General features: G+C 36.5%; 1 protein-coding gene across 1 annotated transcript in view; it reads left to right on the plus strand.

The window, feature by feature from the left end:
- Positions 1 to 177: 177 nt before the first annotated feature.
- The window catches only part of BPTF (bromodomain PHD finger transcription factor), a 56,176-nt gene continuing 30,671 nt past the window's right edge, over positions 178 to 25,682 (plus strand). The window contains 7 exon segments of the mRNA XM_009894780.1: positions 178 to 284; positions 12,532 to 13,354; positions 20,019 to 20,242; positions 20,831 to 21,031; positions 21,549 to 21,737; positions 24,443 to 24,616; positions 24,745 to 24,920. Of these exon segments, the coding sequence (XP_009893082.1) occupies positions 209 to 284; positions 12,532 to 13,354; positions 20,019 to 20,242; positions 20,831 to 21,031; positions 21,549 to 21,737; positions 24,443 to 24,616; positions 24,745 to 24,920 (1,863 nt within the window). The 5' untranslated portion in view covers positions 178 to 208.

Raw genomic sequence — 25,682 nt, forward strand, 5'->3', positions numbered from 1 at the left:
CTGCAACAGCCAAGGCAGGGCTGCCTCGTCCAGGAGGAGCATCAGCAAAGTGGTGTACGATGATCATGAGAGTGAAGAGGAGGAGGAGAGCATGGTGTCCGAGGAGGAAGAGGAGGGAGACCCCGAGGATAACCAGGACTCCGAGGAGGAAGAGGAGGAGGAGATAATGGAGGAGGAGGAGGACGACGACTCTGACTACCCTGAAGAGATGGAGGATGAAGACGATGCCAGTTATTGCACTGAGAGCAGCTTCAGGAGCCACAGCACCTACAGCAGCACCCCAGGTAGAGAGTCAGTGGGATGAACTAAAACAAGTCGAGGGCACCCCACATGCTCCCTCTAGGTTTGCAAATACAGTCCGCACGCATTCTTCCTCCCATGCGTGTATGTAAGGGATGCCTGCAAGCACTCACAGGGAGAGAGGGGTATGCAAATTAACGACTGCAACCCCACGGATGCAGGGAACATTAGAAGATGCTTACAAACACATGCACTGAGAGGAGGGAGGGAGGGAGGGCAGTACATGCTGTAACAAGGGGATGCTTTGCAAATATGCATGGAGATTCTGGTGACTGCAGAAATGCATCATACAGCAGAACATGTTGCAAACGATGTCAAAAGTGTATGGAGCATTCGCTTAATATTTAAAAACAAGGGAAACGAGATGCATGCCTTGCAAAGAGGTCCTTTCAAATATATACAGGAAAGGTTGCCTTGTGCTTGCAAATATAACTTGATGTTAAAAGGAAGCACATGGAACTTGAAGTGGCCTAAAAAAAACCCCACCCATAAACACCGAAATTTTCAGACTCTTGAAATAAGAGGTATAACTGGATCCAGCATTTACTGGCTTTAAGACGAAACTAGCTTTCCAAGGAGGGAAATGAGGTGCATTGTTCAAAATGGAGATTGCATTGTTATAGTTTGGGGAAAAGTGCACAGGGCCTCATTGCAAGGGTGTAAACCTAGTTTTAGTTAAACACAAAGATTAAAAGGTGGAGGTTGGGTCAAAAGTCTTTTTTTTTTTTTTTAATACTGCATTTATCTTAAGATATGGCAACCTTTAAAACTCATGTTGGGGTTAAAACTCGTTAAACATCATTGTGATTAATTTTTTTTTTAACATCTAGTGGCAAATTTGGGCTCAAATTTTTAAGGCCTGCTCTTCTGTTAGTCCTTAATTACTTCATTAACCATGTGGGTTTCAAGCTTCAGAAATTCTTTAGCTAAACTTAAGCACTTTGGATTTATTCGAATTCATTCCAGAATGGAGTTCAAGCTTAGGTTTTTGGTTTGTTGTTTTTTTTTTTTGTTGGTTTGTTGTTTTTTTTTTTTTTTAAAGTCTGAACCAGGGGAGTAATTAACCTTAGGAATAACCTAGGAGTGTTTCTGAATTGGGCTACAGGATAGCAAATACTGCTACAAATACAAGTATTTGGCTAATTTGGAAGGGGGGAGGAACAGGTTGTTGGTGTAAATACGTTGCATCTTAATTAAAAAAGGAGTGTAGTTTTGAGTAGTTAGCTGGTGACTTTTTAAAAGGGGGAAGTACTGGCTACTAAATGTGTCACTTGTTTTTATTTTGGTGAGTTCGTGGTATCAGCTCATTATGTGACTTTATAATAGTCCTTTAGAAAACTCTGTATGTCTGTCTATATATATATATTAATCTGTATTCATATGCTCAGGAACCTAAATGACTCAAGATAAGTACATACCTTACTAAATTAATTTAATTTAGAGATATTTTTTAATATGTTAGTTTACCTGTTGGAGGGATGTCCTGCAATCAAATAGAAAATTCCGATTATTTGTTACGTTAAAGATTGAGGCCTGGCTTCACAGAAGAAAAAAACTCTACAGTAGTCTCTTGACTTTTAACTCTTCGTTTTCTGCTTAGTTGTGGTAACTTTAATGGGGGGCGGGGAGGATGCTTTTGTCAGGGAAATAATATTTGGCTAGGTCAGGAACATATTTTTTTTACATGAGCATCCAGGTTTAAAATGAGTTCTACAGAGTATGGGTGTATTCAATTTTTGAAATGTACTTAAGTGTTTTGGCAAATAACAAGATAGCTCTGTGTGCATTGTTGTGCAAGTGTAGACAGGTTTTATGCGGTATTTAGGTGTATCGGAAACCATTTTGATCATTTATATGTTTATTTCTCACTTGGTCAGGCTAACTTCAGTTAACTTTTTTAAGATAAGTTTAAGTGTAAGTGTTTTTCATCCTTATGTGTCTTTTTTTTATATATATATACTGAGTATTTGATAGTTAAAACATCTGTGTTGTTATTTTGGCAATTTACTGGCAGTTCTCATTAGTTCAGTATTCGCCTAAAGGTCTCCTTCCCTCTCTCCCAGACGTGCTGTTGCCCTTTTGCAAAGAAAGTAAGAACTTTTCATTCGATCAGCTCAGTCTGTGTCTTGTTTCTGCTGAACAAATCCCTACGTTGTGAGCACTGCTACACAGTGGTGGCACTCATTGAAATCTTCATCTTATCATAATCCAGGAGGAGATACTTGAAATTAGAACAGCATTATAGGCAAGGAAAAGATTCACCTAACCTCAGTATCTCTTTATCTGACAGCAGCCAGTGCAGGAAGAGTGTTAAGAATAGGGCAAGCATACAGTGGTATGTCTTCGGAGTTCCTTCATGGGCTCCAGTGCTCTCTGACTCAGGTGCATGCTGAGCCAGAACTGGTCTTTAGCTATGTTTAGATATGGGATTTTTTCTTTCCTATATTTGTCTTCCAACCAGACAAATTGTAATATACGGTGACAAAGTTCCTGTGGTTAATTGGAGGGCTTGAAGGAGTGCCTCCTCCATTGTTTTAAGCTGGCCCCTGATGGAATCCTGCGGTGCCCACTAGGTTTTTTTCTACTAGAAGAGATGCTGAATGATCGTTCTCTGCTTATCTTCCCTCAGTCATGTGCAGCCTGAATTACTGCCACTTTCAGGATATAGTTTTGGGGGCTGAAGAGTTTGTTTTCAGAGCAGGGCATTGAAAAATTGGAATCTCAATCAAACTCTTCTACCAACCAAGATTTTACACATAAGTCACATCCCACTTAAATGTGTGATGGACTTCTTACAGTTTTTTCAAACTTACATTGAACAATGAATTAAAAGATCACGGTTCAATGTCTAGCCAAAAAAGACTCAATTTTTGTGCTCTGCTGGGGAGTTTATGATGTGTCTTGAACTTGGATGTAGGAGTACTTCTGTTACTATGTTATTATTCAAGTATTCAAAGAAGCAAAATCTTCAGAATGATAAAATGCTTTTGATATAACGCTTAATAATGGTACAGTGAAAGCTTATTTTGTGAATGCGTATGACGTTTATCATTGGTTTTTCTTCTGCTGGATGCACTTTTGGTAGAAGTTTTTGTGTGTAACATCCCTTCTCTCTTCTACCTTCCGGGGTTACAAAAGTAGATATACTTTCAGGATAGATATCCTATGTATCTTGTATCACTACACATTTTTGCCATTACCTCTTTGCTATAAGTTCTACTTTAGGCTTGTCACAATTGCATTATAGATATCAAGTATTTTTCATATGTTGCAGAATTTTAAAAGAAGGATTTAATCAAGATGCCTAGAAGTCCTTAATTTTTTCTGTTTCTTGATTTTCTTCATCAAAATTTGGAAAACTAGCTTTAGGAAGAGCTATACATCTAGATTTTGGCTGAGATAATAATCACCAGTCTATCTAACAAGCAAGTGCACAACAGTGGAGTTGTGAGCCAAAATTTGTCTTAAAATATGTTAAATAAAATTTTAGATGGATTTTGCTAGTCTGAGCATTTACAGTGATTGACTCACTTCTGTTAACCAGTTACTTCACCAGTGTGATTTTATCTTCAGAGTGAAAGAATTTAACTGGAAAGGAGGCATTGCATTTTGTGTGTCTGTAGTCATTTTATATCTTAACACATTTTCATGCTCTTGAAGATTTGTTTAAGTGGAGACATTGAGATACAACAGTAAGATATGCAGCCTCTTTTGTCTGTTATGTGAGAAGATTTACCAGCCTCCCAAATAACTTACCTAGGGTACCACATTCTCGGAATTAAATCTGGCATGCTCTCATTTTACCATTTAGTACTTTGAACTTTGATTTGTAGTCTAGAGGAACTACTGCTAGTTAGTCATGCCAGTCATAAAAAAATGTAAGAGGAGTCCCAGCAAAGGAATTGTGTAGAAGGCCAAACAAGTAAATCTGTGGCCGATTCTGTTGTATTGACATGCAAATTTGCAGTTTATCTAAAGAAGGCATTTGTGGCTTCATCTTTCTAAGAAGCTCTCTACAGCAAATACCATACCATTGTCAAAGTATGTTTGTTATAAAAGGCAAAATAATTTGATGTACTGCAGAGGAGTTTATTGTGCAAACTTTTTTTGTAGGTCTGCAGTAAAATTCCATAGCTGACCGTTGTATTGCATAGAACTGGTGTAAAGTGAATAAATGTGGATTTTAGTAAATTGGGGCTGGCTGTCAGGGCTCACTAACTTCTGAAATTAGTTACAACTTATCCTGCGTGTGTCCCAACTAAGAAATTATCTGTCAGAATGTTCTTGAAAATCTTTATATTAATGCAATTACAAATAATATCAATTATAAATATAGTATTAGCTGGGTTGTTTGGGTTTGGGTTTTGGGTTTTTTTTGCCTGGGTTTGAGGAACAAAAGGACAATGACTCTGAGTACTTATCAGAATGACAGTGTGGGATCTCATCTGCTACCTGCTACGTGTATTGAATTAGTTATCCAAGTGTTAAAATGATGCCTTGGAATATATGGGGTTTGTATTTCTGGCTCCTACTGAGAGTGTACCAATGGCCATAATGTTGAGAAACTAAATTCTTCATGTAAAATCAGTAGAGAACCCTAGTTTGATTTAGAAGTATACTACTGACAGATGTATAAACTAAAAAAATAAACAACCAAAAGTTTTAAAGTTTTAAAACAGGTTTTAAAGAACATAAAGACCTAGTTTTGTACAACTCAGGGCAGTAGTCAAACTTAACTTAGCAGTGTGTGTTGGGAATTTCTGTGATATGAGTGTTCTCAGGAAGAAGCTCTCAGAATCTAGTCTAGTAACTGGTTATTTTTTCATTTGTGCTTCAACTTCTAAAGCCTTTGTGGTGCTTGGAATGTCTCATTTCTAATGTCGGGTTAGATTTTAAATTTAATCTGGTTTGTGGTTGTGTTCTTTTTCTTTTTCCAGGCAAAATAAATATGCTTGGGTTAGGTACGATTGTTGCAGAGCAATATTCAAATTGGAGCTGCACTTACAAGTAGTTACAAATGCATTTTGCTCTTTCAGAAATTTTTTCTGGAAGAGATTATTTGACTTTTGAGTATTAGAAACATGTTTACTGTCATGTTGGCATTTTTTAAAGAGAAAAAAAGTGTTTTGTGTAAGTCAAAGCCTGTAATCTTGGCCCATCTCAAGAAAAAGATTTAGATTTTTCTATTTTGGTACTGCTTTTCATAATATATTCTTATTTTATGTTAAACTGATTCACTGTACTGCTTTTTCTTCTTTGGTGTAAGCTGAGCAAATGCTCTCTCAAGAGGTTGACTTTTAATTAAGGAACCAGTCTGGATATTGCTGTGACAAATGTGCAGCTATACCCAGTTTATGCATTCGGCTGTAGAAAGAAAAGAAAAAGAAAAAAAACACATAAAATGTTCTCTTACAGATTTTCATCAACTGTTTTCAGTTTCCTCAGTGATATCTAAGAAGAACTTGGGTGTTGCTGTACATTCTCATTTGAAACTTGACTGGTGCAAAGTAGCAATACAAAGTAGTAATCCCACAGCAAATGTCTGATTCTTGTATGTTTATTAAAACCAAACAAAAATAGGACAGTCTTAGTGAGTTTGATTTCCAGGAGGAAGGAAAACGTAGGAGAGGGCATCTTCTCGAAGGAGTACTCCTGCTTCCGGAACATCATATAACTGCCAATTGGTCTTTATGTTGAGAAGTTTCTGTAGTGACTCATGATCTGGAAAACAAAACCAACCCAGTTCTATTTACTAAAGATGGACTTTTATGTAAGAGTGAGTAGTGTAGTTCAACTTGACTTGTGGAACTTGAAGCCAAAAATTAATCTCTTATTGGGGGAAAACTAAAAGTATTTTCACTTGCTGGGGTCAATTTTGTGCAGTGTGGCTTGGGGGGAAGGATCTGTCCTATTATTTTTTCCCCGCCCCCCCTGGATAGATTACTGAAGTATCTGAAACGCCTCATTCTGTCTTTTCTGTCCCCTATTCTCTATCAAGTTTATTCTTTCCACTGCAACTGTGAACAGGAACTCTAAGCTCTGGAGTCTTAGTGCCCAAGTGCTGAGAAATTGTGAGGAAGGGAAAGTTTTAAGAGAAGCGAGACCAATTGTGAGCTTTCTAATCAAGAAATGCTGGAACCAGTGTTTATTTTTTAGGTCATACCAGTATAGCTACTGCTCTCCCTGTTTAAACAAGACAGTGGTTCTGGCAGAATACTTGTTATGTAGGACCTCCATTCACCAGTCCATTACATGAAATGTATTGGGCTGAAACGCTACATTTACTAGTACTGTGCTCTGGAGTGAAGGGGTATGTAACGTAAGTGAGACAAGGCAAAACTGAATTTTTGTGATTTTGGTTAGGCTACACATGTATAGTAATTGGAATACAACTAAAGCACAAAGAGCATGAAAGTCATATTTAGTCATGGTGCAACCTTCCCGTATTCTGGACACTGATGTAAATAGTTCATTCAAATACTCTGTTCAAAGCCTGTCTACGTAAACTGGAAGATATGTTAAAGATGGCTAAAGTATTAAGTTCCATATCCCCCTGTGGTAAAGAGTTAAAGAACGGATGTAACTTTCCCTTTTCTTCTTTCAGTCTGTGAATGAAAATGGAGACATGCTTTTTGGTCTTTTTAAATTCCGCTTCATTTCTAAATTTTGAAAGGGTCAGGAATTGAATCAAATAGGTAGAACAGATGGAAATAAAAAAAAAAAAAAAAAGCAAACATTGGAGCTTTTTAAAGTGCTTCAGTAAATTCTGGCTTTGGGTGCTTAGCCTGTTAGTTCAGTAACTTCATTTTATTTCAGATACCATTAGTGTGTTTTGCTTCAATATTTGTAATATAAATTATTTTAATAGATTATGGTAAGTGTAGACTATAATTATCAATATGTATAATTAAATGTGCCATATGAATAAAATTGTTTACTCTTTAATCTTAATTACAGGCAGCTCTTCAACTAGAGAATTCAAAGTAGGGAGAGGCAACCATTGCAGACTACTTCATCACTTTTGGAGACAACTAGTGAAGGAATGCGATTTAAAAGAAGTTTATGCTAGATAGAAGTATAATGCTGAGACACTCAAGATGATCTGGATCCTGTAAATAGTCCAGTCGTGGCAGCAGGAGGCTATTGCAGATCAGTTTATCCTTCCAAAGAAAGCTATGGAATTTGAATGGTGTAGAAGCGGACGTTTTCTGTCTTTGTACTGGCTCAAACTTGAATGTGTAATTTGATTCAGGGGTTTGGTTAATATGCAGAAATGATCTCAGAAGTACAAAATTTACGTGTAATAAAAACGTAATTTTGGGAAACATCAGTGTGAGTAAATTGACTTTATTTAACTGAGGGTAGACTACATCTAGATTAAGTTTAAAAGTCTAGCTGGTCAAGTGGTGGTGGTGCTTAAAGGAGAAGTAACTTCTGCTAGTACACCTGCTTTGGATTCCTCTCTATGTTTTTTGTTTTAGACAAAGTAGTACATATTGCATTTTCTATTTAAAACAAAAAAAGCCTGGTGCTCCAAGAAGAGATTTCCAGAAATGGGGAATTATTCAGGGCAAATCATAAAAATGACTTATACAAAGTTATTTAAACTATACCAAGATAAATTGAAAAATATTAATGGCAGTAGGTGATGCAGTAATACAAAGTGAAGAAAAGAGAGCAACAGTGTAATTCTGTTGACTGCTCAATGTGGTCATTGCACTGAGTTTGCTATACTATTTCATTTCCATATATTATTTTAAATATATATTGTAATGCACATATGTAGCATCCCAAATAAAAATAAATGTTTGTTATTGTTTAATCATCAATTGTGTAGTCTATACAAGCTCGCACTTCTCTTAAATACTTAAATTAAGGTCATTAATTACTTTTAAATCAATTTAACTAAATATCAGTTAACACTTTTTCTCACAAATAGTACTCAAAAATCAGGGCAAAATCCATGATGAATTACAGGTAAAAAAAAAAGTAAAATCCCAGAATCTCTAAAATAATTAAAAGTAAAACAAAACAATTTGAACATGCAAATGTTTGAAGAGACCAAAGTTGGGGGTATTGGGGTGTTTGTGTCTGCCAGTGAATGTCAAATTCACGCCTTGGACAATTTGCCTTGTGGAAAAGAGAAGACTTTCCTTGAAAGTGAAGAGCTTGAAAAGTTGGGTATGTTTATTGTAGGAAAACTTTTTTCAAAATTTAAGGGATTTATTTTTTTGTGGGATTTTTTTGAAGAACAGTTGGGTAAATTTGAACTGTGATCTTCCAAAGAGCTTCACAGAAGTTGAAACTGCTTCTGAGTAGTGTGAGCTGTATGAGTTGTCAGCACACTGCAGATAATTAGCAATGAAGAAATTGTTATTATCAGAATTATAAGCAGGCCGAGAGTCCTTATTTAGAGTGCAAAACTGCCTTTCTTCCACTCTCTGAGCTAGCGCCAAGGGAGGGGGTTACCAACCCAGCCAGCAGAATACCAAAAATTTCATCTCAAGAGAGACGCTAGTGCTTTGACATCATTATATCATATTCCATTGCCTTACACTTTTAATTTAAGTTCAACAGCCAATTAGAATGCTTCAAGATTTATGAGCATCTTGGCAGAGAATGTCCTTCTTTTTTACTGGCCGTTAGACTGCTTGGGTTTGTTGGCTTGGCTTTTGTTTTTCTTGTTTTATTTTTTAAAGGTGCTTCTTGAGGTTGCAGTTGATGCATCGAACAGTAATATGTTTAAACACAAATTGTTTGGAATTTCCAAATTGCACTTTGATTCTATTCTCAAGTTCGAGTTCTGTTCAACCTGGGTATAACAAATATCAGTAACAAATTTTAAGTGAAACGAGGGAGGGGAGGGGGGGAGGTTTGAAATACTATGCCACCAAGCGATTCAAGAAAAATATGTCTGGGATATTCTGTGTCTTTGAATACTTCCCTTTTTTAGCTCTGAAAACCAGATTATATGCAGTGCAGAATTGTTCAAAGCAGTGCAGTGTCTGAAAAGAGAAATGATTTGAACTCTTGAGATGTGGTGTGGGATTTACAGTATGGATTGGGAGTGTTGGGTGGTACGGTGCGGTAACTGTGCTGCGTACCGTGAGGCATAACACAAAGCAGTGGACAAATGAAGCATGCATTTTTTAAATGTAATATATTTTTCTTTATTGTCTAAACTATAAATTTTACAATTACTTATGAAATTTCTGTGCTTTATACCAAAGCAAACATGAAAATATGTAAATCGATTTAAATAGGAGGTGAAGAGTGGTGTGAATAATGCAACCACATGGTTACATCGTACCAAAGCAGAATTTTTTATGACTGTATTGTGACATACTTTGTGTCCTGATAACACATTTATTCTAGACCTCTAATTGTACCATTATGCTTCCCTTTTAAGAGCGTTAGAGAACTTTTTTAACTTTTTCTGAAAATATTAGAAATTCCTTGTTTTAAGCTTTTTTTTTGCTTCTCTTGTTAGTTTGATGTAACAAATACAGCACTGTTTATCTCTTGTGAAGGAGACATCAACAAAGATGGTATATGGGGATTGCCTGTTTTTTTTCACTGAAGGATAAAAATAATGCATAGGACAATTACGATTTTGTTCTCAGAGCAGAAAATCTCAACAAATGATAGGAAGTAAGGAGTCTGTGCTTTTTTCAGCAGTGTTCCTTCAGTCTAGTTTATCTTTCCCTGAAATCACTGGGGGGGTTTGTCACTTCTGATTAATTTAGGTAAACCAAGGTTATCCTTCTTGTTGCTTGCTTCCTTGAAGGGCTGTTCTTTTATGGCTTTATGGTGTGACAGACATGTTCTTCTGCTACAGTTGCAAACACTGGAAGGAACCCTAGTTTATAGCCCTGCCAGCTTTTTGTGATATTTGGGCTCTGCGAAGACCAGTAGTGATTTCAGAATATCTGTTCTGCATTGTTGTTGTCCTGCGTGAGCACCTACTAGGGCTGTTCCTACACTGCCCTGCGATATTGAAGGAAGCTTCAGAACGCTGAAGTAATTGAATCTGAGACTGTGCACGTGTGTGGGTTTTTTGGGGGTCTTTTAATTAAACCAACTCTGGTTTATGTGTATATGATTCTGGATCATGATGATAGAAAAGTTGGGTTTAATCTAGATATTTCTTGCTGTAAGAATGCTTGCTTTGTGCCTGGCTGTGACACTCCTGTGTTTTTGTGTGTTTGCCATGATTAAACATTTTCCACTGATTTGTGCAGGAGCGTATTGGAAGACAGTCATACGAACATTCTTGCATTTTCCACAGTCAGAACTCAAACTTAACTACACTTGGAAAATTATTTTTATACGCAGATGATGTTGACCCATTACTTCTGTAATGGAAACATCTGGCAGTTCATCTTCTATATTGTTTCAGTGTGTCTAATTTGTTGCATAAGATTTAATTTTTTAAAGTTTGAGAGGGAGAGATGTATCTGGTGTCATCTTGCCATACTAGCTCAATGACTGACTTATTCTTCTGGAATCATTTGGCAAACGTCTATTATGCATCAAGATGTTTCGTAAAGGTAGCTTTTCTTTTTAGTAACTTTTTTCCTTTTCAATGCATTAAAGTTTTAATGATGGTGTTTTCAGATTTAGCAGAAACTGTCTTTGAGTATCTGCCTGCCTTAGCAGGTCTTTGCTCCCCCACGCTCCCTGTTGGACTTATTTCTTGCATTTACGGGAGTATTGGAGGGAGTAGGGTGGGTTGAATGAATGCCCCAGAGAACCATTTCCTCTTAATGGTAATATCCAAGATGACTGGAACTTACTTTATGTTTAAATTTTCTTCAACTCTTATTCGGGCGGTCTGTTATTCACAGAATTTGATCAAGAAATTATTAATGTGAAGTTTAATATTCCAGAATACTGGTTGTGTCACTCTTCAGTCTCACACAATGCGTAATATATGTCACTTTTTATGGAAGTGTGCATATGAAATTGCTGTTATGGACAACTTCATTTTTCCTTTGGATTTTCTCTGTGAATAAAATGCATCCTGATGAACACTTCTCTGTGTAGAATTCATAATTATGAAATTTAGTTGTGGACCAGAGTCTTAGAGGACCCAAAGTCCAAGAGTTTTCATTTTAGTTCTTGGTTTTAAACCAAGATAATGGTTTTATGATCAGTTTATGAGATTGTCTAAACTAGATCCCACAAACAAAGTAGGTTTAATGAGTGAATACTTTAACCAGTAGCTGCAAAACAGTTGCATGTAGCTGGATACTCTTTCGTCATTTTGACAGAAGATTGAAATATTTCATCTCTCTAGTAGTGCCATGTACAGAAGCTTCCCTCTTCTGTTTTTCCTTCTGCTCTGCATCAAGGATAGTGGAATTAAAGGGAAGAATGTGTAGCATCTCATCTGAATTACCATCTGAGACTGAATTAATTGTGCTCAGTGTCTTTTCTTTTAGGTAGTGAAACAGCTCTTCAGATTAGCTTTTTGTGTGAGGCTTTGTCCTTCCATAATTCTATCTCCTCCTTGTTCTGTGGTGCTCTCTCCCGTTTTATTGACGCATGAGGGTCGTTGGTTTTTGTTGTTTTGGGGGTTCTGTTGTTGTTTTTAAATTGGAAGTTCCTGAAGCATTTTCATAAAACATCACATTTCACTTTTGTTTCTGGCTTGTAAGTATCCAGCAGAAATATTCTAGTTAGAAAGCAGTGGACAAAGTGATTGAGGTTGTCTTTTAATTTGGTTAAAATTGATGTCCTAAGACATCTGCTTGAAATGATATTTCCTGTATACTATTGCTGGATAGGAGAATAGCTTGCAGTATTTTAATACAGAATATCTGTTGTTTGAAGCTCAATTCTTCAAGTTTAAAGTTAAAATTCCAAGGAAGAATGATAAAGTAGTCATGCTGAATAAAAATGAGAAAAAAAAAATCTAACTTAGTATTTTGGCTGAGGGAAATAAATTTTAACTAATTCAAACAGTTAAAATTCTAGACATCATTTTAAAGATTCAATAGATTTATATTATATGGGAAATGCAACTGCTCTAAGTGTCTAAAGCAAAACTTTGGATATCTTGTGTATTTTATTTTCATAGTTAAAGTATAAGATTATTAGCCGAATTATTACATTTATGTAACTGTGAAGATGTGCATCCTTAGAAAGTTTGACACCATCATTGATGATAAATGTCTAAACATGTTAATGTGTGACTGGCAAAATTCTTATTGTTGTTTTTTATTCCAGGTAGGAGAAGACAAAGAGTGCATCGTCCTCGTTCTCCGATATTGGAAGAAAAAGATATCCCACCCTTGGAGTTTCCTAAATCCTCAGAGGACTTAATGGTGCCTAGTGAGCATATAATGAATGTTATTGCCATCTATGAGGTACTGAGGAACTTTGGCACTGTTTTACGCCTCTCTCCTTTTCGTTTTGAGGACTTCTGTGCTGCTCTGGTAAGTCAAGAGCAGTGCACACTTATGGCAGAGATGCATATAGTGCTTTTAAAAGCAGTTTTACGTGAAGAAGACACTTCAAATACTACCTTTGGACCTGCTGACCTCAAAGATAGCGTTAATTCCACTTTGTATTTCATAGATGGAATGACGTGGCCAGAGGTTCTGCGGGTATATTGTGAGAGTGACAAGGAATACCATCATGTTCTTCCTTACCAAGAGACAGAGGACTATCCTTATGGACCAGTAGAGAATAAAATCAAAGTTCTGCAGTTCTTAGTGGATCAGTTTCTTACAACAAACATTGCACGTGAAGAGTTGATGTCGGAAGGGGTGATTCAGTATGATGATCATTGTAGGGTTTGTCACAAACTTGGGGATTTGCTTTGCTGTGAAACTTGTTCAGCTGTGTACCATTTGGAGTGCGTGAAACCACCTCTTGAAGAGGTACCAGAAGATGAATGGCAGTGTGAGGTCTGCGTAGCACATAAGGTGCCTGGAGTAACTGACTGTGTTGCTGAAATCCAAAAAAATAAACCGTACATTCGACATGAACCTATTGGATATGACAGGCATAGACGAAAATACTGGTTCCTGAACAGAAGAATCATTATGTAAGTAAACTAATCATTTAGTATTTTCTGAATAATAATATTGTATCGAATATATTTTTAATATATCCTGTAAGTTGTTGTTGCCATCTTAAATTTTTTTGTTCTATCTAAAGACTATTTAGTACTTAGACACTTGTATGTTTAACACAATTTCCTGTTACTGCTTGATCTTGAGATACTAAAGTATCTCAAAACATTATTAATAATCAGCCCCGTGTTAGTGAGGGCATTGTGCTCTGTTTTTTTACCTGGAAAGTTGAATCTGAAATTATAAAAATACTTGTACGTTTTTCACCGGAAAATAGCTGAAGGCTGTTTTTTCTTATAAAAGACTTCTTAGGTAGTTGTTCTCATAATGGATGAGAAATAGTATTTAAGTGAAACTAATAGTATTGTTAATTTAGGAAAAATAAACAGGTTTTACTATATTTCTTGAAATACAATTTTCCGTTCAGTATTATGGAGAAAAAAAGCCACAGCTGGATACCTTAACAGAATTTCATATAAAACAGATTACAGGGAATGTTACAATATTAGCCAGTGTCTTTAAAAGGGATTGTGAGGACTGTTGATGGTGTTACATCATGCAAACAAGACATTTCTAATGACTCGTTTTAGTCCTTTAAAATATAGTGCTCTTTCTCTAATGTATTGTTAGCTGATGCTTTAAGCTCTGTATCCTGTGTTCTTCTTTCACACCTGTTAAAAAAAAAAAAAAAAGAGCCCACGTTAGATTATTTTTTAGGTTCCTCAGGTTATAAATGCCACCATAGTGTCAAGTAATCTTTTAAAAGATGCAGGTAATCTTTTATATTCTTATAGGGTTTTTTTTATATTCTATTTTTATACTCAGTCACATGCTCTGCAGCCTGTGGTGTATCATTCAAAAAAAAAACAGCAGAATGTGATGGTCAGCCTGAAGCTGTTGATATCGTAATTTTTCCATTGCTTCATACATAATTTTCTACCTTCTGTTTCCGGAAGATGAGTTGAAAGTTTGATTTTTCACAAAAAGCTTGGTTGTAAAGGACATGTGGCTGATGCTCTTTTTGCTCTACTTGCCTGTGCTTTAGTAACTTATAGATAGTCTCCTCTTGTGCATGGTTTTTCTATCTTTTCTTTCAAATTATTGAGGAAAAGGTTGTTTAAAGATGGGTTTGTCTCATTGCTCTACCGTACTGGCAGAACAATTACATTCTGCTTTCCATTAGAGATCTGGAAATCAACATAAAAAAATCCAGAGAGTCACTCTGGAGGTGATTTTAAGATTAATAGGCAGGCTTCCCCCCCGCCCCAGTACGTAGCCAGGTTGGTAATTAGTTTTGACTCAACTAGATCTATGAAACAATGTTGTTTTCCCAGTCAAGTGGAATATTTGATGTTCAGAAGGATTTGATACAGACAGTACTTCAAAATATTCTAAACTAAACTAAATCAGGCAGGTGCTTCTTGATCCTTTGAAACCTACACACGTGAAAGTTCTTTCTCTCTAGCACATTGGTAATTTTAACTGCACTAGAAAAGACATGTTCGAAGGTTAAATGTATTGAATTTTTTTTTAATGATTTTGCACTCCTGTTAAGAGTTCAGTGGGCAAATTATTTGTTTCAGAAATCATAAATCAAGTTTTATGACTAAGTTTTGTATCCTAATTGGGATTTATTTAAAGAGAAAATACATCAGTGTTTCATTTCAAATCAAAATAGATGAGAACTGTAAACAATACAGCAAAAGGAAAATTTTTATTGGATTTTCCATTTTACTGATTTTTTGTTAGTGATTAAAATAATTTAAAACATAAATAGAAAAGTATTTTTAGGTTTACAAAGACAAGAAGAAATGCAGTTCATCTGTTAATTGTTTCCTGACTTTCTTTCATATTCTCGTGCGGATCGTCGAGGTTGAAAGATTCTTTGCCTGCTCGTCCCTATCCTTCCTGTTGCCATTAGATATCATGCCTTCTGCTAGTGTAAATGTACCAGTGCATGCTTCCAGAACAAGTTTCTGAAGTATGTGGTTTGGATTAAAAATTTTTGAAATCCTCCTGATGGAATTGGAAGAAAAAACAGACAGGCCGTTGTTCTGGTCGATCTGCAGCAGCAGTACTCTTTAACAGTGCAGTGTGGGATGTACAGAATCAACCAATCCCACTAGACTTCTCATAGAACTTTACCATAATGAAATTTATGCATAATGTGCCTTAAAACTTCATGCTAAAGCCACTTCATAGGGGGACCAAAGTCTTTACTACATAACTAAATTCCAGAGAAATACAGCTTTAATAATTTACATAGATACTAAATGCTGTACTCTCATTTTTCACGTCCTTCTGATTCAGTAAGCATGCTGTATTGTAAAACCAACCATTTCACATATATATACTGATCAAGATCAAACCACACCTGATATCTTGGATAACTGAAGAATACCTTAAAGGACAACTGCCAAACGTTAAAACCTGAGATTCATGAAACAATATGATAGTATCAACTTTATTAAAATGAATAGAATGTATTCACCAATGCCATGTGATCAAATATATCAGAGGAAACTAATAGGTCTAAAAATAATCTGCACAAACACCGATTTGAAATCTTGCCCAGGGGGATTACAGAACTAAAATCCTAAATTCTTGCTTTTTTTTTTTGTTTGTTTTTCACAGGGGTTTTTAGGGCTTTTTACTACTCCTCCCCTCTCCTCTTATAAATGTTATAAATCCATCATACCACTGGTTTTCCCATCTTTTAAAGGGTTTTGTAGACGACTTGTTCACCAATACTTTTATTTCCACACTCATCACTTCCTGAGGGTCATAAGCCTTGCTTAAGCCCATCACTGTGGTTTTGTTTGTCTTTTCCAATTTTTCTGTTTTACAGAGTTGGAAAAGTGGCCACTGAGGAGCTCTCCTGTCATGCATCCCCATAAGCAAATATCAACAAGATTAAAAAAAAAAAAAAAAGGAGGCAAGAGAAAATTAATTCCTGAGTGTTTGTTTCAAGCTGTTAGCAGATTTAGTGTGATGTCTCTGGGTCGGTTGTATTTGTTTTGCTTGTGAAGGTTATTTCTGCAAGTTAACAAGTCAGGAAATTTATGACTTTGACTTGCATTCTCCTAGTAAACCACTGCAGTGTTTTAACAAGTTATGTGTCTAGAAGTATTGAGATGCGTTGCATTTGTCGAATATCTATGAAAGAAGATAATTAAATGTTAATAGAAGAAATAAGACACAAATTGTTATTCCTGCGTTGAATGTATCTTCCTCGATGGTCAAAAACAGTTTCAGCTTTTTTTCTGCAAGATTTGTCATGCTGTTTATGTTCTTATTGAATCCTCCTCTATTCTCTCCAATTGATTAAAAAGGTTTTGGATCTTCATTTGAATAGGTTACTTTAAACAGTTTACTGAATTCTTCAGTTACTGACTATCAGCATAGCATTCAGGAAGGGCTGTATCTGCTTCACTATTACTTTACTTAAAATTTTCTAGCATCTGCTGTGTTGTCGTTTTTATCGGTCTTAAAACTCGCCTCTAAAGCCTGCCAGTGAATAGTTCCTGGCAGCGAAGGAGGCTGAAAGAGATAGGAAATATTCGTGTGATTCTTTTCTCCCTCACTTGGCCTCATGTAATGAATGTGACTCAAGGGAGTCCCCTGGAGACTAAGCAGACCTGCCCAGCACCAAGCTGGCAAAGCTGCCTGGCTTCTCGGAGAAAAACAGTGGGAATTGGTCCTTGTGTAGACTTGCATCTTTCCATCTTCCTTTTATGATGGCCCCTTAGTTTTCTTCAAAGGATAAAAGTAGTGCCCCCTTAGCCACTGCAAGAAGGTGTTCAAGAAAAGTTAGTTTGAATCTTTTAATTGTTAATTTAAATCTTGACAAACTTCTCCAAAAAGGATTGCATAGAATGATTTCTGCTGTAGTTCTTCGACTGTTAGTGAGTTGGTAATGAGCACTGCAAGGCTTCCACTGGCGTACAGCTGTATCTTCAAAAGAAGTCTGACCAAAGATGAGTTTCGTGTAAGCATACGTAACGGCGAGCTTGTGCTGTTTCTTTTTCTGTCTCTGCTTTTGTCAAGAGAAAACTCTAATTCCTGAACTTCTCTTACTAAGGTTGTCATAGCCTTTAATTCAAGAGAAATTCTGTGCTCAAAACCCTGTATAAATTTAGTAGAAGGGAGATAAAATACTCTTGGGTAACGTAATTGTCCGTTTCTAGAATATTATCTGAGCAGTTCTTTAATGGGTAGGACTCAAATCACATGGAAAGATTAGCTCTAGGTGCCTTCTGCAGAATACTCTCTTTGTGGTGTAGTGTCTTGATTCTGCACAGCGTGCCTCTGGGTTTTATTGGCATACCTTTACTGGTACAGAAGGCTTTTTCTTGAGTTATGTAGGGGTGACATACATACACATCCCAGACGCGTTTGCATAGCTGTGGCAGTTTCAGCTTTGCTAAATGGGGGGAGAACGTGAAAAAGAAGAAAACACTAGGATGGTCACCACCAAAATTTAAGCAAGGTGTACAAGCCTCTGTGCCTGTCTGCTTGTCTGGCAAATGGGCACTAGCACAGCATTACTTCATGGAATGATCAGACTGCATAAAGCATTCGTGTTGTTGCATATCCAGGTCATGTAAGATGAGGTATAAATGACATATCTGTCTAGCAAATAACTGTGTAATGAGCTAGGGCTTCAAGATGAAAGGTTAAAGTTCCCTTTTTGGTGAGTTAAGAAATAACTGAAATATAAACTTAGCGTTGTATTCTGCAGTCATGTTTGTAAGGAGCAGAGCAGCCTTAGAGTTGCTGCTCTGCCGGTGCCTTGCTCTCGCCACTTCCACTGGACGTTTGCAGGGAAAATTCAGAAGGCGTGCTTTCCCTGTCCTTTTTACTTTTTGCTTCATTCTTTTCTTTCCCCTTGCTGTATAAAGCTGTATTCTTGCATTCTCATTTCCCCTTCCATCTTAGGCTTTAGGCCTTTGCCTTTATCTTCCTTTTCTGTGGCTTTTGTTCACAAAGAATAATAAAGGTGCTGCCATTCCTGTTATTGTTAGTAAATAACTGTCTTGGTTTAGAGGAAACATGGTTTGAATAATAATTTTTCTTTAACATGGAAGTCTACAAGCCTAGAATATTCCATTGAGTCAAATGATTGTCAATGTTCATCTGTTACTTTTTGATGTGTAGTATGTGGGCAGCCTTCCTGAAATGAGCTGTTTTCTGAGAAAACTTGTCAAACTTAACAATACTAACCTGTTAAGACTAATGGAAAGTTATTGTAGAATTAGTTGCTTTTTATGAGCAAAGGCCTTTGAGAGAGATGATGGTTTTTCTTTGCAATACACCAGGTTTTATCAGCAAAACCAAAAGTCTGTTTGGTAGTAATGGTTGTAACAAATTAGCAGTTGAATTTTGAGTAACGTTGCCATTGTTAACTTCATAACCACCTTATTTTAGTAGTGTTCTGATTGAGTTGTGAATATTACAGTTCTTTCATAAATACAATGTGGAAAATAATAAATAGAGGACGATCAAGTTGCCTTAATGGTCAGTTGGCTTTCTGAATATCTGGGGCCAATTTTTACCATCTTTAGTGTATAAGCCATGTGGAGGCAGCCAGTAGAGAAGAACACACAACAAACCATACAAGGGTAGATCTTTTAAACTGCAGTCAGCTTTCCATTCCTGTCGACGGTTTGGTTTAGGATTATTAGTGAGCCACAGGTCTGTAATGCTTTTACAGGTAGTGCAAGTGTAGCAATAGTTTAGTTCCTCTTCCACCTGTAAAGGCCAGGCTGATAAATCATTGTGTCACCCCGTACGGTGATGATGCTATTGGGAGTGCTGGGGTGTGTTGTGGAAATGAGTGGTCCTGCCCACAGCCAGCCTGGATCTGGCTGCTGCTGCTCAACAGGACCTAACAAGCCAAGCTGAAGTCAAGCAGCCTTCTGTAGAACCGCGTGGAGTGTCCTCCTTACGCTCTCTAGCCCTCTGGGCGAGCCTTTACCCAAGATATTTATGGAGTTTGCTTGGGTCTGGTGGCCCTGTTGACATGCTTTTCGCACTGTGGTCCTCCGGCAGTTTCGTCTAGGCTCGTAGTGTCATGGAGTACCCCAGATGAAAAATGTGGAAATCCTTGATCTTCTCCAAGGATCATATTGTGATTCTTTTGTCCCTTACTGATACTGTCACAGGTGAATGCCATAGAGATGTTAATATAAAATATTTTTTGAATGTGACATTCTACGCTTTGAATATCCTAACTTTCCTGGATATGCAGTCAGAAACACTACCCTTTATGGGTTCTGGAGCCGTACCCTTTCATTGCAAATTGTTTGAGACTTAGTAGTGGATTACTAGTTACAGTAATAGCGAATATAATGAGACTAAACCTTGTTGCCAGATTGGACAAACCAGTTCTAAGGAGGCTCTTCAAAAGCTTGCTGAGGAAGTTGTCATGAGAACTTCTGAGGGGATGAAAAAAGGGAGGGAACTGAGAAAGGAGTATTTGGGTACTAAACTGGGTATATATGAGTGTCCTCATGTGATCTGTTTATTCACATTCAGGTATTGGCATTTAATAGTTCTCTGCAAAAAGTAGTCTGATATTAATTTTTGTCATTTATCCAGATATTTTAAATTTTTTTTTTATATATACTCTTACAGAGAGGAAGATTCAGAAAGTGAGAAAGATAAGAAAATCTGGTACTATAGCACAAAGATACAGCTGGCAGAGTTAATTGAATGCCTAGACAAAGATTACTGGGAAGCTGACCTATGTAAAACTCTGGAAGAAATGCGTGAAGAAATTCATCGGCACATGGATGTGACAGAAGACCTTACTAATAAAGCAAGGGGCAACAACAAGTCTTTCCTTTCTGCAGCAAATGGTAAGAATTTTTTGTTTAATGGGAACAGACGTTGCACTTTGAATCAAATACTAGTATGTATTTATTTTATTATAAAAAGTTTGTAGAAGTTGGTGGAGGAGTTTCATGCAGGTGTACCAGCATGACTGTGTAATGCTGACTTCTAGGACTGTTTCGTGTACTGCAATGAGAGTTGGAGCGGCAAAAATTTTAGAGCTCCAGTATTTGGTCCAATGTTATGGAAGGTGTGAAAGAATGTGTATCCCCTCTGCAGCTCCCCACCAACTTAATTTATCTACCTTGGAGCAATAAAAGCAATGTAAATCTGTGAAGCTTTGAATTTTGGTTCTAGGGAAGATGTGAAGATTAGATACTCCGGCTTAAATGTAGATTTAAGTTATCACTATATAAATGCGTAACTCTGAGAAATCAATAATTAAATCTTTGGAATTGTTTCTTCTAAGTGGGGAAAAGTGGTAAGAAGTTGGATGTTAATGTTACCTTTTGTCTCATTGAAAAGAAGTATTATTTATGTCATGTTATTTCTGCTCAGTGGCACTGTAGGTTGTAGTTCATTGTTTATTGATGACAACGTATTTTTTATTGTAGATGAAATTTTGGACGTTATCAGAGCAAGAAAAGGAGAAATAGTGGAAGATAAAAACACAGCAGATGATGAAGCAGAAAAGGCCAAAAGTGATGTTGATAATGACCAGACAGATGCTGAAAAAGGCAAGGAAGAATCTGGAGACCAAGATAAAATTGAGGAAACACCCACTGAAGATGATGTGGAAAAAGTGAAAACAGAAGGTAAAGAAACTGACTGTACTTTAACAACTTTATTTAAGTAAAGTGAATCTTTACTTACGATCCTCACATTTCTTTAAGTGTTAATGGTATATTTTTTATGATCTTCTAAGTTATTTTTTAAGTAGTAAGTGATACTTTTCAGTTCCTTTGTGGTTGTATATTATAATTGTTTTACTTGTTAATTAACTTTAACAATTTTGCTACTTTTCAAGTTAAATATGACTAGCTTGTAGATATCTTGGCTTGAGGTACAGGTGGCACTTACAGGTTGTGATCAACATGTTTGTAGCAAGCAATATTACATCATTTTTAACATTGTTTTCCTCATCAGAATTAGTTTGTTCTTTGATTCTGAGACAATACTATCTCAGGGGAAAAAAAAGAGGAAAGGAGAAAGCTCACCATTATCAAACTGACAAACAAAGCTGCTGAAGTTGCTTTCTATGGATGATGCCAAATGACATCCTCAGACATACTAAAGAATATCCCTAAAGTTTTGTTGTGCATTTTACTGTAGAGGCAACAGTCGTTGGGGATAAAAGTAACTCTGTGACATCAAGCACTGATGACAGCAACACAAATCCTTCTGCAGGAGAGACTAGTTGCTCTGAAGGGAAGAACGCAATGGGGTGTCAGTCAGAAACCCTTGATAGCAACAACATGGCAGAGAAGAAGGTGGCATCAGAGCTCCCTCAGGAACTCTCAGGTACAGAAGGCACTGTTACCAATGCCTCTGTAATTTGGGGAATCTGTTAAGTTTTTTTCTATCTGGTTTGTCCACTAAAACCATTCACAGCGTATATCACCCATGCTGTTTGCTTGCAGTGCCATCCTTTACTGCTACGTTGTCATTAACATTTCAAAGTTAATTTTCTTGCAACTAGTGCTTGAAATTTGTGGTCCTCTGTGACATTAGCATTTGTTTCCATGCCTTCCAAAGATGACTATGGCTAAGCTTTTTATGTTCTATTTTCTGTATATTTTATGTTTCCATAGTGATCCATAATGATTGTTAGCATCCTATCAAAGTTTATTTCAAATTCTAATTTGCTGCTGGCTTGTTTATTATTTTAACCTCTCATTTACTGTATAAATTACTAACAAACAAAGTATTTTCATTCACGTGAGTAAACCATTGCACTGAAATGTCAAGATTAAAATTGTCATGCTAGGAATTTTAAACAGATTTTGGAATTATAAGCACAGAGGCTCTTGTTGTATTTTAATGTGTTTTGTTCTGCCGTGTCAGTGTCAGAAGTAGCAGCATACATTATTTAATTAAAAAACCCATCCAAACTTTAGATTTAGGAATAAATGGGTCTTAATTAGGTGTAACATAAATTATCAATGTACTATTTTAGAGTGATGTTCTACTACATTTAGAATAATATTCTATTACAAGCTTTACTACGTAAACAAATGTTCTAAACACCAGGTTGCTGTTAAAATGATCAGAGTTGTATTTTCAGTTCTTAAAAATCTAAAAATACTCTAATCTGTGCTGTAGCCATACTCAGTCTGTTATTTTTTGAAAAATGGTAATTAACATTTTTTCTCCTACAGAAACAGTTCTCCATTCAGATACAGATCACAGTTCTTGAACTTGGAAATGTGAATGCTTCCAAACCTTGTAATAAACTTTGTTAACAGGAGGAGAAAATGAAAATTAAGATTAAACTCTAATCTGGAAGCCTCATAATACACTTTTTTTAATACAGAAAGTGTCCTAGTGCATGGGACAAAAAGCATACATTTTAGATACTTGACCAAATATTTTTGCCTGTTTTTGTGATTTTTTTTATTTCATTTTAAAGTTAAAATAACTGTGTAGGGGTTTAATGGAGAAGATGCGTATCCTATAACTTTGTTCCAGACGCATTTATGGGTTCGTATTTTATTTTAAAGATTCAGTTACATATTTATCAATTTTTTTATTATACTTTCACAGGTACTTTTCTCCTTCCAAAGCTTCTAGCTTATTTTTAAATTAGTGGGCATTTTCTGTAGGAAAGTGTGTGTGGAGAGGGTTCTAAGGGTTCTAAGTCTAATTTACTGTATTCGTAGTGATACTTGTGTTCCTATTGTCAAATTTCAGTTCGAGACTCATTTCAGAGGGAGGCAGAGATCCTGTACCAGTATTGGTGAGGCAGCTATCCCCAAAGAGGGGCAAAAGAAGAGTAAAATGCAAAGCTAGACGATAATGTCTCTCACCATCCTCTTTAAATGTTATTTGGATATGAGTCTTTTATTAAGAGTTCAGTTTGGGTGCTTCCACTCTCCTCCCAACAGCAGGCACCACAAATGGTTCAATTTTTCTCTTAGTAAAAAGGGAAATGGATCAAACAGTGGTGGTCGCCCCCTTGGCAAAGCCAGAAATCAAGATGCATTCAGGTTAGGGATCTTCTCAGAATCCCAGAATATTTACCTAATCGACTTTCTGCTAGGAGCGAATATTTCACAAAAAGGAGGTTTTGTACTGTCACCTTTCTTAATAGCAACAGAATCCCCGGTGTTTTGGAGGAATTCTAGAAACAGAAAAAAACCTTGTATTTTTTAAATAAGCTGTCTCTTGCACAAAACCAAGACGACGCTGTTTTGAGGAAAGCCGGCTTGTTCTTACTGGGAAGCTGGAGTGATTTATTTCCAGGTAGCTGCAATTCACTGATGCTTTAGTTGAAAGATGAAACTCAAGCAGTATGCCTTAGCAAGAAGTGAGGTGGCAATAATGTCCACTGCTGTCAAGACAGATGGTAACAAGGACAACTGAGGACCAAGAACCCATTTGCGTTACTGAGCTTGAAGCAACATCTAGTCTTGTCAGATTGTAAGAGAGAGGCTGATATTCTAACTTTGCAGCGGAGGAGTTTAGATAGAGTGGTGCCAATTGAACTGAAATCTGCGGGATTCCTCAGAATTAATGTGCTGAAAAAAGGACAATCAAAGAATCAGTGGAAAACTGGAGGGGAACCGAAAGGTGTATGCTTTGAGGAACAGCTAAAGCACAAGAAAATCAAAAGAGATAAAATCATAGAAGCTGCAGGAAAATGAAATTTCATGAAATCTGTTTTCTAAAAGCAAAACAAAGTCTCAGTGGAGGGTTCTCTGTGTGTCCATCTATAGAAAAAAGTTGTCTTGTGTTTAAAATATGTTCGTATTTCATCCAAGTATGAATTTCAGTTCTTCAGAGCTGTAAAAGTTGAAACACAAAAGTTGAAACTGCTTGAAATAGAACAAAAAATACTTTCATGGATACAATGCTCTGGAGGGAATTAATATTTTATGGGTATTTCTATCCAGTCTAGCAAAAGATGTTCAGCTGACTTTTATTTTTTTAATGAAATATTTAAAACTAGAAAAAATTGCATTGATCCAGTTTAAAAGAAAACTAAAAATGAAGTTGTTCTTTTGTAGAAGAAACTGGTCAGATGATCCCCAGCAACAGTAGTGGTGCATCTGCTGCACCTCTGCAGTCAGATGTTGAAAACAGCAACGGTAGTGAGTTGGGCTCTGGGCAGAATGACTCCATTAAGACGCCTGACGATGCTGAAAATGCAGAGAGGGGATCCCAGACTTCAGAGGACATAGGTAATAAATAATAGTGTCTGTAACTGTCATTTTATGCATCTTTTCTTTTTATTTTATAACTCACATACATCAATAGAAAACTTCCAATTTTTAAGTTTGTTTTAAAAGCCTTTTTTTTTCCTGGGCAGGAGAGAAATCTAATGGTGAAAGAAGTGATTCTCCAGGCGCAGGAAAAGGCACGCCAGGTTCAACGCGAATGCTCACAAGATTACGAAATCCAGATAGCAAGTTGAGCCAGATGAAAAGCCAGCAGGTTGCTGCTGCAGCACATGAAGCAAATAAATTATATAAAGAAGGCAGAGAGGTTTGTGCACATCTTGGAAAACTCAAAGAAGTACGAAACTGTTTCAGATGACTGATAATATTTTTAAAAATTAAAAATTTATTTTGGCAGACTATGGGGGTACTTAAAAAAACCAAACAAACAACCCAACAAAAAACCAACAACCAACCTACAGCCATACAAAAAAATTTACACCAACTGGCAGAAATTCAAGAGAGAGATTTCACTTTTGTCTTCATCAAGCAGTGCTACGATTTTGCAATGACTGTCTGTAAATGACAATACTCTGCTATTACAGATTTGTTATGAACTGGAAATGTTGCTATTATCTAGCTATTCAAACAATAATCAAAATAAAAACCTGTAAATCTGTAGTTTTGGCACACAAGTTCTGAGAGATTTGAAAACAGAAGTGGGAGAAAATGCATATAACTTATTACTGGCTGTATAGTAAACAATTTTCTAATTTTTATGACCAGCACATTAAAGGAAAGGAGGTGCGCAGTCATACCATTCTGTAGATAGCAACTCAGAGCAAGGGCAAAGGAGAAGGAAGAAAAAAGCTTCCTGTGATATTACATTTTCACCATTTGCTAATTTATTGTTAATTTTTTTTTTTTCAAGTAGCTCAGTTTGGGGTTTTGTTGGGTTATTTTCGGGTTTTTTGGGTTTGTGTGTGGTTTTTTTTTTTTTTTTTTAAGTACCCCAGTTTCTCCACCACAGAAGTGTTTGAATGTTAAGAGTTTGTTGCAGTTAGTTGTCTGCATATGGTTTGGTGTATTA

The sequence above is a fragment of the Charadrius vociferus genome, unplaced genomic scaffold, assembly GCF_000708025.1.
Source record: "Charadrius vociferus isolate BGI_N301 unplaced genomic scaffold, ASM70802v2 scaffold321, whole genome shotgun sequence".
Taxonomy (NCBI): Eukaryota; Metazoa; Chordata; class Aves; order Charadriiformes; family Charadriidae; genus Charadrius; species Charadrius vociferus.